This window comes from Struthio camelus, chromosome Z (assembly GCF_040807025.1).
Source record: "Struthio camelus isolate bStrCam1 chromosome Z, bStrCam1.hap1, whole genome shotgun sequence".
Lineage (NCBI taxonomy): Eukaryota > Metazoa > Chordata > Aves > Struthioniformes > Struthionidae > Struthio > Struthio camelus.
In genome coordinates, this window is record NC_090982.1 from 69,049,346 (window position 1) to 69,063,027 (window position 13,682).

The window sequence follows — 13,682 nt, forward strand, 5'->3', positions numbered from 1 at the left end:
TACAATAAGTCTACTGTAAAGCTCTGAGATCAGGTTTCTTCTACCTGTAGATGTCTAAGTCTTGTGAAAAGAAACTGTCATGACGCTATAGTACTCAGCTTGATTTGTAAAAACTAATGGCTTAGGATTGTTAACGCCTAAGGGATGGGGTTCCAGCTTGTTATTGATATGATAGTGATTGATGGTATCTATTCTAATCTGAGTGATCTCTGTGAAATTTCCACCTTGCATCTTTCTGTCACTTTATAAAACAAACTACATGCAAACAAAAACAGGGAATATTTAGTGTCATTTTAAGTTGCCTTTCTTCTCTTCCCTCTCCTAATAGTAAATGCTGCTCATAAATTTTGCTTTCAGAGGGAAACTGTGGAATTTGTTTGAACTTTGTAGTGAATTACCTTTCATTTTAGTATGCGTGTAATTGAAGTTGTCTAATTTTATTTTTAAACATCAGATTCTGACCTCTAACAATAAAAATGGAAAACATTCTTTTATAGGGATGAAGCCCAGAATAGCAGTGTCAAAAGAAGATTTGTCAGGTCAGTGAAGATGCAACTGCTGAAGCAGGATTTCTATAGAAGTCTCATTTTGGATCTTATTTAATGAAGCTAGAAATTCTAGGTTTAGAGCCTAGCCACAAGAACAGTTTTAAGTCTGCTATTAGAAAATGACAGCTGTTTACTAGTATGCCTAGTTTATAAAGAAGGTTACATGCCTTTAGTAATTTTGGGCTGCATTATGAACGCAAGTTGAGAAATCCAGAGAAAACTTTCCAGCTTCAAAGCACCTGGAAAGGCGACTGCCCTGTAATGCTTCAGCTTTTCAAAACTGTCTTGTGGAATTCTCAAGCTGAGAATAAGTGAGCGCTGCTGTAGTATAGAAATAAAGAATACCATGTGTTGGAAGATTTTTGAGGAGTTGCAAATTCTCTTGCAAGGCTTTGAAGAAGAATTAGATAATGCTTTTTTTTTGTTACTCGATGATTCTTGATATAAGAGTATGTTGCTTCATGATTTTTGAGTGTACATTAAATCACTCTTGTCAATGAAATGCTTGGTTTTGTGGTGAATCGTTCTGAACCTTACATAAGGGTTTTCAGTGTCTATGAATTTGACTACAGTTGCTATATTTCACTTCCAAAGAGTAGTAAATTTCAGATTTTAAAACCCTATGAACCACAGTGTCCTGTTATGTTCTAACTGATAACCTCCCACAACAGCAAACCAGTAAAGTTTGTTTCTATATCTGACACAAAAACCTTAAACTGATGCATTTCTTAAACTTGTAACTAAAGAGGCTTTGAACTACATTGGTTTGCTCAAATAGACGTTGGGTTTTGTTGTACCAGTGAGTAAAATGGAAAGAATATGCAACCTCTGTTTTTCTAGAGAGTCAGAAGGTACTAACCTTTTCTTTAAATGGGGGAGGGGGAAGAAACACTGTATACCTGCTAAATTGTCAAAGAGCTAGTACAAATTTGAATTTGACAGTGGTCTTAGAACTGTTTCATTTGTTTAAGCTATTACTCTTATGTCTCTCTCTTACAGGAATTCTGTGCAGCATGTTTTCTGGGTGGAACTGGGTAGCCCATGGCTTATATCTATTCTTGAATATTTGTTCTCTTGAAGGTAAGACTTCTGCCTCTCAAACATAAGAGGCTTGTAGAATGGTAAGAAAATGAAACGTTAATTTGTATTACTCCATTGTGTTTCCATTCGTAAGTGGTTTTTGTGCAGAGATAGTGAAGCTGACTTCCTTCGGTAGAAGACTGCATTGGTTCCACTGGCATCACTAGTGTTAGTCACTCTAACAGACTAAAGTGCTAAAGTGGTAAAGTGGTGAGCTTGGTCCTGTACAGGGACTCCTCTTTTTTTAAAAAAAAAAAAAAAAAAAGTACACTTGAAATGATATCATGTGATTAACTTTGCATATGCCAAATGGTATCTAAATGAAAGCCTGTCTTGGTCAAACTAAACAGCAGTAAACTACTAATAAGCTCGTGTTGTAGGCTCTGTAATCAGATTTGGGCTGCTTTTATTCTGTAGCAAATGATCATCCTAAAGATGCTTAGTATGGCCATTGATTCAAGTCAGTATCTCAGTCAGTTGACCATTCATCTTTAAATCTCGGAACTGACTTTTTATATACATATATATATATATATATATATATATATGCAGCTGTCAAGTAACTAAATATTTCATTTCCTGCTTAGACACATGATGTAGGACTTTTAATATGAAAGTAATATTGTACCAGAGTATTGATTATGGAATCCTTTCTATTCAAAGGAAAGGGGAGGGGGCAAAAACAACGACAAACCTCACCAAAACTGATGCCATTCTTCTTTAGTTTCAGGTGGACTTGTACAGTCATGTGGCCACATCATTCCAGAATCTCCTGTGTTGGCCCTTGGTTCCAATTTCACTGCACTATGCATTCTGAATGAGAGTTGTCTTGACTTTGGCAATATATATGCTAGTCAAATTATCTGGAAAATTAAAAATAGACTGGTACCTAAAGAACAATACCATGAAATAAACAGAACTGTTTCCAGTGTCACGTTTAATGACACTTCTTCACTTGCTACTCCTCTGACATGCAACATTTTAGCAGATGGACAGATTGAGCAGAACATTTATGGAATTGCAGTTACATTAGGCTGTAAGTACCTCTTTCCTTGCCCTTTATTTTGGTTTGAAACACTAGCTTCTACGAAAAATCACTTTTGACAAAGAATGCAAATAATAAAAGGTTTACACATTGAGACATTTATTTCTACTCCTTGAATCTCAGTCCCCCAATAAAGTGCATTAAACACTATCAAACTACATGCAACCAAAGCTGGTAAATATGCACAGAATATATTTTTTCTAAAAAACAGTGGCATATTTCATACATGGAAAAAGGTTGTAGCAAGAAGACTAAATTCTGAAAGGAAAATGCAGGCTTAACTGAAAGAGATCCAAGGAGAGAAGCCACATTTTCCTCAGTTCTTGCTGGTATTCAAAGAAATAAGGTAAGATCATACATCCTTCTTCTGCAATAACCCTATAAACTTAATGTTTCCTTCCTCAAAGGACTGAGAAGGATATGCAGTCCGTCTGTAATACCAAATCAAAACTGAGCTGCCTTAAAAATAGAACACGCTATTTGGATTGCTCTACCATTATACTTAAGAAAATACTTCTAACTAATTTTAAACTTTTCCCGTTCAACCGCTACATCATTTGCATGGTTCTGAGCAATTACTGTTTATGTTTGAGACAAGATGGAGATATTGAGAAAGTAATGTGAATGAATTCATATTCTACTGGTGATTGAGTTGGTAACAGTGTATAAAATGACAGATAAAAGTATATTCATGAGCGTCCTTTGTAGGGTATGAACTACTAATGAATTATATAGCCTCCTAATGCTGGCAAAATGTATTACAGCTATCACATGTTCTGTATACAAAAGGCCACCTTGAATTCACAATTTAAGCTAATGGAGTTCAACCATGAAAAAGAAGAATTCATTTTTCTGTTCCAAGTTCTGTTGAGTAAACTTCTGAACAGAAAAAAGGGACAGACAAAATATATGAAAAGTTGAGGACAGGTGAATTAAAACTGTAGAATATTAGCAGTACTGTCATTCAATTTAAGATATTCTACATATGCATCTCATGAGGTGCACTTGTATTTAAAGCTGCTTTATTTTCATTCTGTCAACTGAGGAAAAATACTCTAAACAATGACAGTAGTTTTGAAAAGAACATGGTTATTCAGAATCAAAACTAAAAGTATTTTCGTAAGTCAAAAGTTCTATTTAAAATGAGTTATCACTCATTTTCAAGTGTATTACGCTAAGTATTCTAAAAGCTGCAAACAAACTCAATATTATCTTTATGTGTTAAAATTTGAATTTAAGAAGCAAAGGAAATTCAGCTGCTCTCTGAAAAACATCATCTTAAGCAATAAAGTCTGTTGCTGAGGATCACTTATCTTTTTTGTAACTTTAGGGGAGGGGGCAGGGGGATTAAAGGATCTGCCCTCCATAGCTGGGGGAAAGAATAGACCTGTCACACTTGCCTCAGAGCTCAGTTTATTAGTAGAGCCAGTATATGCAAATGCACGTTACCGATTAACTTTTTTCCTATGTAATGAAAATAGTTTTAGTATTGTATAGAATAGAAAGGGTTCATATCTCTTTCTGCCTCAAAGAATGAGAAATCTTTCATGCTGTTCCTTACTGTCAGCTGCTTGTTCCCTATATTGCCTTCTGTTTTTCAGAACACCTGATTAACTCCTTGACTTCAATCACTAGGTGGTCTGTAGTGCTTTTTACTCCTCCTTTTAAAAAAAAAAAAAAAAAAACCTTTAAAATATGTACATATGTGTATGTGTATATTTAATATCTATTTATATAGATAGATGTAGAGCTGTAAATATTTCTGATGTTCACTGAAATTACTCTAATAAGTCACTTAGTGTGACTTTCACTAGATTAAGATGTGTGTATGGACTATCTTTATCTTTTATGTGTGTTTATGGACTGTTTTTACTAACTTTTTACATACAGTGCCCCCAGAGAAGCCCAAAAACTTAAGTTGCATTGTGCACCAGGTGTCAAAACTTACATATCCTATGACTTGTACCTGGAACCCTGGAAGGCATACATTCCTGGACACTCATTTTAGGTTGAAATACAGATGGTAAGTAGCTCCTTAAAGTGTATCTGAATCATTTTGAAGAATGTTTGTAGGCTGTATCAAACTCTCTGACATTTATTGATGCTTAGAAAAATCCAGTTTTCTGAAGCATTGCTGCCTGTCTTTGGGGGCAAGAGAGAGTGTTAAATAAGTTCACATTCGAAGTACTTAAAAGTCAGAAATCAAATTTTGTTGCTGCATTTGTTTTTGTAACGCTACTTCATATTTTTCCATTTCTCAAATACATGATTAGCATGACTTGAGTACAGTAGACACACACTCATTAGGTGACTGGACCCAGATTACCTAATTTTACCTATTTGTAGTGACTGTTCTATCCCATACTAAACAAATAAAGAAACCAAAGTATAGGACTGTATCCTGTAGAGGTATTGTCTACTTTGTGCTCATTAAAAACTTAGAATCGTGTTTGAGGAGCATGTTCTTGTACTGCTTAAATCTAATCCTAACACAAAAGCTTCGGCGAAGAGTGGAGCCTTCCCCATGCGAAGGCAAATATTTCTTTCAAACCCTTCAAATGGTCTATTGTCATTTGAGATGGAGTGGATAGAATTGCTGTTGCCCTCTGGAGGGAGAGTGAAGTAGAAAGTTGTAGGCAGTCATTTCTCTTCCTCTCAAGTATTTCAATAGCATAGGAGTATAGTAGAAACTATGAATAGATGGAAAACATTAATGCTAAGCAAGTTTCATTTTAATGCCGTTAAAACTATATCCATTCAGCAGAAGATGATAAAAATAATATGTATAGATTTAACACTGTACTCTGAGGAGGGTATGCTGATTGGAGGAAAAAAAAAAAAACTAGCTACCTCTTTGAATGCATGACTGTGCTTTAAAGTTACAGTTACTAGCCATATTGCTTATGCTTAAATGTACCAGTTCTTGACTTTTTTTTAAGCTGGTGGGGTTTTATACTGCTTCATAATTACAGTAGTTTGGCTAGCCTTTTTAAGGTATGAGACTTGGAATCAAGAGATTGCATTCCAGTTTCTATTCTAATGCAGCCTTGCATTTATGACTGAGGAAGCAGCTCTGATCTCTTCAACTCTTTCCCCCGTTACACTAAAGATAATGATCAAGAAGGGAACATGAGCTAAACCGATTACTGTTCATTGAGGCCTCTGATCTCCTTGAAGAGATTCTCTAAAGAAACCAACCTTACTTCTTGATAACTTGTTTTTACTTTATTCAGGCCACGAGAAGACTTTCCTGACTGCATACCAAAAGATGTAAACAATTCCTGTACCATTGCTGATGTTCAGTTTTTTGTTAACCTGGAGGTCTGGGTAGAAGCCGCAAATGCTCTTGGCAAGGCTGAATCCGATCGTCTTGTTTTTGATCCCATTGAGATAGGTAACTACATGCCTCTTAAAGCTTGAGTAGCACATAAAACTGCTGCCTCTATGCATATTGCTGAATCACTATGTTAATGTTTCTTCACTAAAGTTCCTAACGTTAGCGAAATACTATTGTCTAGAACTTGAACTGTGCTGGGCAGTTGGGGAAAGGTGACAGATTTGCTTGCCATTCGTATAGCAAGTCCTTGTTAAGCAGTTTGCTTTAGAAATTAGTCTAAAGTAGCAGCCTCTTCTGCTTGTGGAAAGGCCTTAATGATAGCAGAGTTTAGTCAGCATAGTGTACCTATAGTTATAGAGGCATAATAACATAATACAGCTCTAGAGTTGAGTTGACTTTTTTCTCTTCTAGTGAAACCACTGTCTCCACACAACTTATCTGTCAACTCAGGAATATTGCCTACTGTTCTGAAACTTTCCTGGGAGAATCGGATTTCAGCAGCTGTGATGAAACTGAAATTCAATATTCGCTATAGGATCATTAGTGAAACAAATTGGATGCAGGTAACACCTATAAGTATTGACTCTAACACTTGTCTTGTGTGCACAATTCTGGTGCAACCCAGAATCCATTTGCTGAACTGCAGCAGAAGTTCACTTACTGCAGTAGTTCATAATGTTCAGCTCCTAAGATGTGCTGAACTGTCTGGCCTGCTCATTAAGGCTGGGGTCTAGATGAGCTTTTTGGTGATGGTTTTTAATTCAGAATGTGGTGCCCTTTTTGCTTTTTCGGTGGACTTCTCTGCTGTCCTCCCTGTCATGCTGAAATATGTTTGTTCTGCATTTTTATTCTGTATATGCGATATCTAGAACATAAACTCTGGACTACTTTTGCACATACAAAACTATCTAAAATCCACTTAAAACTTGGGCAAACACTATACAATCCTGGGATGTGCTTTTTGAACTTGCAACACATATACAGAATGGTGTGTCCTACATACATGCTTTACGTTTGACAAGACACTGGAAAAGAATAATAACTATTCCTTAGCTGTAACTATAATATATGCATGTCATGTCACAGTTGTTTTCTTTTTTTTTGTTTTTCTATGTCATGGTCTTGGGCATGTCCTCAGTAGCTTCTCGTTTTTTGCCTTTCCCTTGATGCATCACTGTTACAGAAACACTTGTCAGTTCATCATCGGCCCCTCTTTGGTTTCAGCATACAACCCCAGAGCCTTTTGAATTTTATAACCTCTTGGGGAGAAGGCTGCTTCTGGCTTTCCAGTAGAGGGTGTTTGAAGCAGGTAGCATGAGGCTGCTGCTCATGACTAATACAGTAGTCAACCTTTGGATGAGGTTTCTGAGCTTCGGACACAGATTAATGCAGCTGACTCCTACAATGAGGTTTTATAAAGCACTATCCACTGCACTTTATTCTGCAACTCCAAGATCTGCCCATGTATTGCACTGTTAAGTCCTTTTAGCCTGTCTTCCCCTTTTCATTGCTCGTGTTAAATAGTAATTCTTAAAGAACTGAACTTGTTTGGCTGTGATAAAATTTGACTGGTATCTTCAGCGAGAAGACTAACCTGTTAATCAACACTGACAGTTCTTTGCCTTCAGAATTAGCTTCTTGAACATTCAGCAAATGTTTAACTTGCAGTTGTTCCTGTTGCGGGTGAGGGGTTTCTGCCGTGAACGATTGCAATGTCAAGTTGCATGTGATTGAGTCAGAGTGTGTGCGTACATCTATTTACAGGATCTTACTTGTTTCATACATGTAGAGTGGGAATCTTTTCTGACATTCAATCTCTAATCTAAAAGATGAAAGGAAAAGAGCTTCTAGAAATCCATTTATTAGCAAAATTCTAAAAGCTACTCAAAAATGAAGGTGTCAGTTTTAAAACCAAGTATTTCCAGTGCCAGTGATCATGGTACACTGTTCTGTATCACTGGAAGCAATGATCCTGAGTTATCTAGATCAATTGGAGGCTTCTAGCGTAGCTGGTTTGCAATTGATAGTCTAGCAGATATCCAACAAAGCCCTGAAACATGAGGCGGGGTGTTGTAGATCGATAAGTAGAAGAATTCTGTGGGAAGGAAGGAAGTTTGTACAATTCATGTCTGCTTCTCTTTTCATTTTCAATCTGCTTATGCTAAAACAGAATATAGAGAATATAAAAGACTGTCCTGAGATAGCTGCTCACCTATTCTAGGGTATTTGTTTTTATTATATCTGATAAATAAACGCAGCTATGATTTGTTCCTTGCCAAAGTAGTGATTGAATTAAGCCTTTTGGAAATAGGATGAAGAAAGTCAACGTTGTACTGAGTCTGTAATGTATAAAGGTGTTACCAAAAACAGTTTTATACTCCTTATTTTGTAAGAAGCTTTCTTGGATGGGGCTGTAATAGCATAGAACGTGGCTTTTATGCTTGTTGGTCAGTGCCTCTAAAAATCTTCCTTCCCTTATAGGTACCTCCTGAAGATACAGCCTCACCAAGAACTTCATTCAGTGTTCAGGGTCTCAGGCCCTACACAGAGTATGTCTTTTCAATTCGTTGTATGAAGGAAGATGGAGTGGGCTATTGGAGTGACTGGAGTGAAGAAAAGAATGGGGTGACAACTGAAGATAGTAAGTAAGGCATGAAAGCGCGTCACTGACTCTCAAAATGTGCAAGTGCTCAGCAGCTTGGCAAAAGCCAACTGAAATCCTGTATCCTTATTTGAACTAATTGATTATACATGCAACAAGGCCAATCCTTAGTTGCTCTTAATACTGATTAACTTGACCCAGCATTTCAAAGAGCATGAGAATAACTTCCCATAAAGCTAAATAGGCTGGAGATGCTGAGCGCAGCTAAAATAGGAGGTAGGGAGAAAAGCTTTTCTTAACAAGAACTCATGTTCTCAAAGAAGAAATGGGTTTTGTGTGTATGTACCTCCTTTCAAGGGCTGCTAGAGTACTGTTTTTTTTTTTTATTCTGAATTTATCCTCTCTTGTAACAAAGTTACTCTGATTGTATGAAAGTTTTGGTAGACAAACGCTAATTTTGTAACTTGGTGTTTAGGAGGGCGCCAGAAAGTCACAGGGGAACAGACATCAATAAGTATGGACTACAAGATTCTAGTCATATGGTATACATAAACTTCTTGCCAAACTAAATAAAGTAAATAAAGCAATATGCATGTTGGATGTGTAGCCACTTGTTCACCAGAGAATCCAAATAAGACAGCTTTGTTTTCTTAACATCTTTCCTAAAGAAATTCTGCATTTACAGCACTTTGTTTGTCACAGCATCGCTTACAGCCTTGTTTTACGTTCTTGCATCTACTTGTTCACATCATTCAATAATCAAGGCTGATATGCAGTATAATGACCTGTTCATTTTAAACGATGTGGAAAATGGTTTTACTTAGGTATATTTAGTCACAAATAAATTACTGTTACCTTACAGTGTTCCTCCTTGGTGACCCAGTCATTGTCATCTTGTAGTTCAGGGCTTACAGCATCCTTTAACTTGATGCAATAGAGATGAACATTGAATTGCTGCTATCATGGTTTAATGAGGAAGACTTTTACCAACTGTAACTGTTTTGAGTCAGTGTTTGGGTCATGCTTAGTCTTGCACAAAAGCACTTTGCAAGGAGGATGTACACAGCTTCAAAGTATAAAGCAATTATTTTTTTGATTCTTACCCAAAAGATAGCTAGGATTTAGCAAACCACTAGGCTAAGCTTTAATAAGCTTACTGACCTGGAAAAAACTACTGAAGAGTCTTTGCCAGTGAAGGGTCAGCCTTCCCTGCTTCCTGGAATGGATCTTCAGCATTGTTGAGTTGCCATCATCCACCAAATCCATGCACGCTACAACCTGCTGATTGAACCAACGTGTCTGGCCATTCAACTCCTTGTGCCGTAATGACGCTGTTCACCTCCATTCAACTGATTGCTCTTCAGTGTGCAGTTTCAGCCTGACTTCTGTCTGATTCCTTCAGAGCAGTGGCCCTGAGACTGTTATTGTGCTTGGTGTCTTTATCCTCTGCGTTCCACAGCAAGTTTTTTAACCTCATTCAGTGCTTGCAGTTACTCATCAACATATGCATTGCTTTTACACAAAGTGAAAATATGCATTGTGGTATTAAAACAGCTACAACTGAATGTATTATGAAATCCACTGTACTTGACAGCTTGTGAAGCCATTCCAATACTATCTCCTGCTAGTGATGTTTTCGTGTACGCTTTTCTTGAACTTTAAAAACAGTATGCCTGCTAACTCAGTTAGTTTACCAAGATCATTAGACTAGCATATTAAAAGTGTTCTGCTAGTTGATTTTGGGTGAGGGAAGTGGGAGCTTTTGTTTTGCTTACTTAGCAATTGTTTCAGCAATGATAGAGTAGTAATTTTTGGAACACTGACATGAATCACATCCATGTATCTGTTACAGTATGAGAACAACCACTTTCAAATAATACTGGTTTCTTAATTTTTCCAATAACATGAACAAAGCTATATGCAGTATATATACAAACACAACCGTGATCTATATATTTTGCCATTTAATTGGGACAAACTGGATTTGTTAACAAAAGTCACATGCTGCACTATGTTTGTCCATAGGATCCTAAATTGTAATCTCCCCATAAAAGCATTGGGCTTCAGTGGATAACTCAACCTTTCTGTGGTCCCTGCTCTTGCCATTCATCTGAATAACCTACTTAGATTGAATTGGAAATAATTTAACGTTGTTAACAGATGCTTAGGACTGGTATCTTTTTGAATCTGAGCCTCTGCCAATGTCGAAACAACCTGTGGTAGTGTATTTGCTTTTCACTAAAAATAAAATGAACTAATTTAGCATGCAGTAAGCTGTTGGGGATTAACCATGCAATTAGTTCTCGTGAAATGTAGCAAATATAAGTATTATCTGTTTTTTGCTGGATAACAATAGAACATCTACCTTTTATTCCTGTATGCTTGCTAATTAATTGGCATTGTTGCTATCATAATAAATCTGCAATGAAGTAACTTCCCTTTCTGAGTTTTCTTAGGGACAATTTCAGAGGCCTGATACCCTCCTGCATGTGACTAGGTACACATGCCAATTTATAGGATTGCAGAGTAGTTCAAGGGACCTCAGGAAGTCTCTAATCCTTCAACCTGCTCAGAGGAGAGTCTGTTTGGAGGTCCAAGTTTCTCAGGGCTTTTTCTCAAACTTCCAAGGATTAGGGCTGCACAGCCTCTCTGGGCAGTCTGTTCTGCTGCTGGGCTGTCCTCATCACGACAACACAGGCATTATCATCATCTTTTCTTTCATTGTACTTAAGACCTCACATTCCTAAAACAATTAACTTTTTTTTTTCAGTTTGAACATTGCACTGATGTGTGTATACTGTGTAGCAGCTCCTACTGTCTTTCCCTTCTATGAATACAGCTAGGATTAAGACTGGAAACGCTAACTGTATCCACTGAGAATTAGTTTCTCTAACAATCTGACAGTAGCTGAGATTCATTCTTGGGTTTTTTTTGTTTTTTTTTTGTTTTTTTGTTTTTTTTTTACTCCTTCCAACTATAGGACCCTGACAAGTAACTTTAGGTTGCAAAATTGGTAAACTTGTACCAAAATTTTACAGATTGTTTTCATAGCACGGTTGCCTATTGCAAAGATTGAGTCCAGTGTCTGCCTGCTTTAAGTTACTTACAGCATTATTATTGCTCTCATAGTCATATTACAAAACTGCCTTTTAAATGCTGCATTCTTTCTAGGACCTTTCTTTTTCGGGAGGTAAAACTTCCAAAAAATCATTATCACAGTATAATTGAGCTTTAAACGCATTGGGAAATGTATGTAAATAATAAATGATTGATATTAAAAATACAATAAAACAACTCCCAGAGAAAACACAGGCAGTCTAGCAAGATTATCAATGCAACTGCAGTTTAAGATTGATCTCTCTTTCTCTCATGGCTAAGGCCTTCTGAAAGGATTAGCAACTCTTTCTTCCTTTATGCAGCATAATAAATTGATTCATTCTCTCTTGAAATTAAATTTGTAGCAGAAATCTTTTAACAGTACTGACACGAAAATATTGTAGTATTGTACGAAGTACTGCTGTTCTGTTGCCCTTTTTAGGATAAGATATATGGAGACTTAGGGACTTACGACAGTAGAAACCTGTCAGCTAATTATCTCTTTTGCACTTCCCTTTTTTAGTTGATGTGATCTTGGGGGAGGTGGGCAGGAGGTGCAGCATACAGAAGTGCCTCTGGACACAGGCTGCCCAAGATAGGTTGGTCATGCCTTATTTTTGTACTGTCTTGTGCAGTCATTACTGCAAATGCTCAACATCGTGACGCTCAGTAACTTTGATATTGGTGCACTTAGAATTGTACTGGTATTTTGCTCATTGCCTCAAGAAACCTTTCCATAGAGATTTTCCTAATAATGTACTAAATATATTTGCATTTGTATCATGAGGCTTTCAAGGAAATAAGGAAACAGTTTGAACAAGCTTTTAAAAAACGAAGGTAAGAAGCTAGCGGTAGGTAGTAAAATGATGGATTCGAGCGAAATATTTCTGAAGTGTTGTCTCATTCGTCAGAACCATCTAAAGGGCCACCTATATGGAGGATCATTGATGCTTCTCGCTCACCAGCTTTCTGGACTGTGCATCTGATGTGGAAGGTAAAGCAAAGTGATAAACTGCAGGATTTGAGCATTGTTTTACACGTGATTTGAAATGAAAAACCTTTACCCCAACAAATTTGAGTAGATAGCTGGAGTGGTGCAGGTTTTATTGACACTGGAAGTAACCTTAATTTTTCATAGCTACCTATTATAAGAGGTACGCTAAACAGGTAGGTACAAATGCCATCAGTTAACTGGCAAGCATCAGCAAACTAGAGTATACAGCATCTACTTTAGCACGATCTGTTCTGATTCCTCACCTACTGTCTTTAAGTAGCCTGTGGAATTAGAAGCTTTCACTTGAACAAAGTAAGCTTTCATGTTAAACTTTGTGCTGTATCCTGCAGCTTTTTAACACTGGTTGGACAGTGATCCTGTAGCTTCTAAACCCGTTAAGCCCTAAAGATGTTCCAGAGACCAGATTTATTAAATACAGCATTGTGCTTTTGCATGCAGTAGTTTTTTGCAGCTAGCTGACAAATTAGTACAAAGTTGAGAAACTGAATGCAATTATGGTCAGTCCTCATCTCTTGCTTTCTTCTAGTCTGTGAACTTTGTGTCAAATTTGACCTAGCTGTCTTTTTTTTTTTAACCCCATTCCTAGATGTCTTGGGTGAAGTTATGTGTATATTGATACTGCATGATTTTCTGCTCTAACTCATATACCCTACATGCCACTTTTGAAATTATTAATTAGTTCAGCATCTGAGGCCAAGCAATTAGCTTAGCAGACTCGTGCTACTGCTAAACTACTAAGTTTACCTTTTTCAACAATTTTCTCTAAGTTATCTGAAAACTAATACTGTTACAAATAATAAACAGATTTTCTTTCTGCATGTAGTAAAAGAAAACTACTTATGCAGTTTTATATTCAGATGCAGCCCAGATTATGACTTGAGATTTGTTTTATACCATTGTGCTGTGAAAGCACACAAAATGCACATTTCAGCCACATGTGTATTGCAATCTTGACAGAA

General features: G+C 36.9%; 1 protein-coding gene across 2 annotated transcripts in view; it reads left to right on the forward strand.

Moving 5' to 3' along the window:
* Nucleotides 1-13,682, forward strand: part of LOC104146855 (interleukin 6 cytokine family signal transducer) — a 33,885-nt gene that overhangs the window by 6,176 nt on the left and 14,027 nt on the right. The window contains exons 2-9 of one of the 2 annotated variants that reach the window (XM_068928656.1): nt 498-539; nt 1,548-1,628; nt 2,353-2,664; nt 4,564-4,696; nt 5,907-6,067; nt 6,422-6,573; nt 8,492-8,651; nt 12,620-12,702. In XM_068928656.1, coding sequence (XP_068784757.1) covers nt 500-539; nt 1,548-1,628; nt 2,353-2,664; nt 4,564-4,696; nt 5,907-6,067; nt 6,422-6,573; nt 8,492-8,651; nt 12,620-12,702 — 1,122 coding nt within the window. In that variant the 5' untranslated portion in view covers nt 498-499. The remainder of the gene's footprint in view (nt 1-497; nt 540-1,547; nt 1,629-2,352; nt 2,665-4,563; nt 4,697-5,906; nt 6,068-6,421; nt 6,574-8,491; nt 8,652-12,619; nt 12,703-13,682) is intronic. The other variant, XM_068928657.1, reaches the window with a different exon arrangement.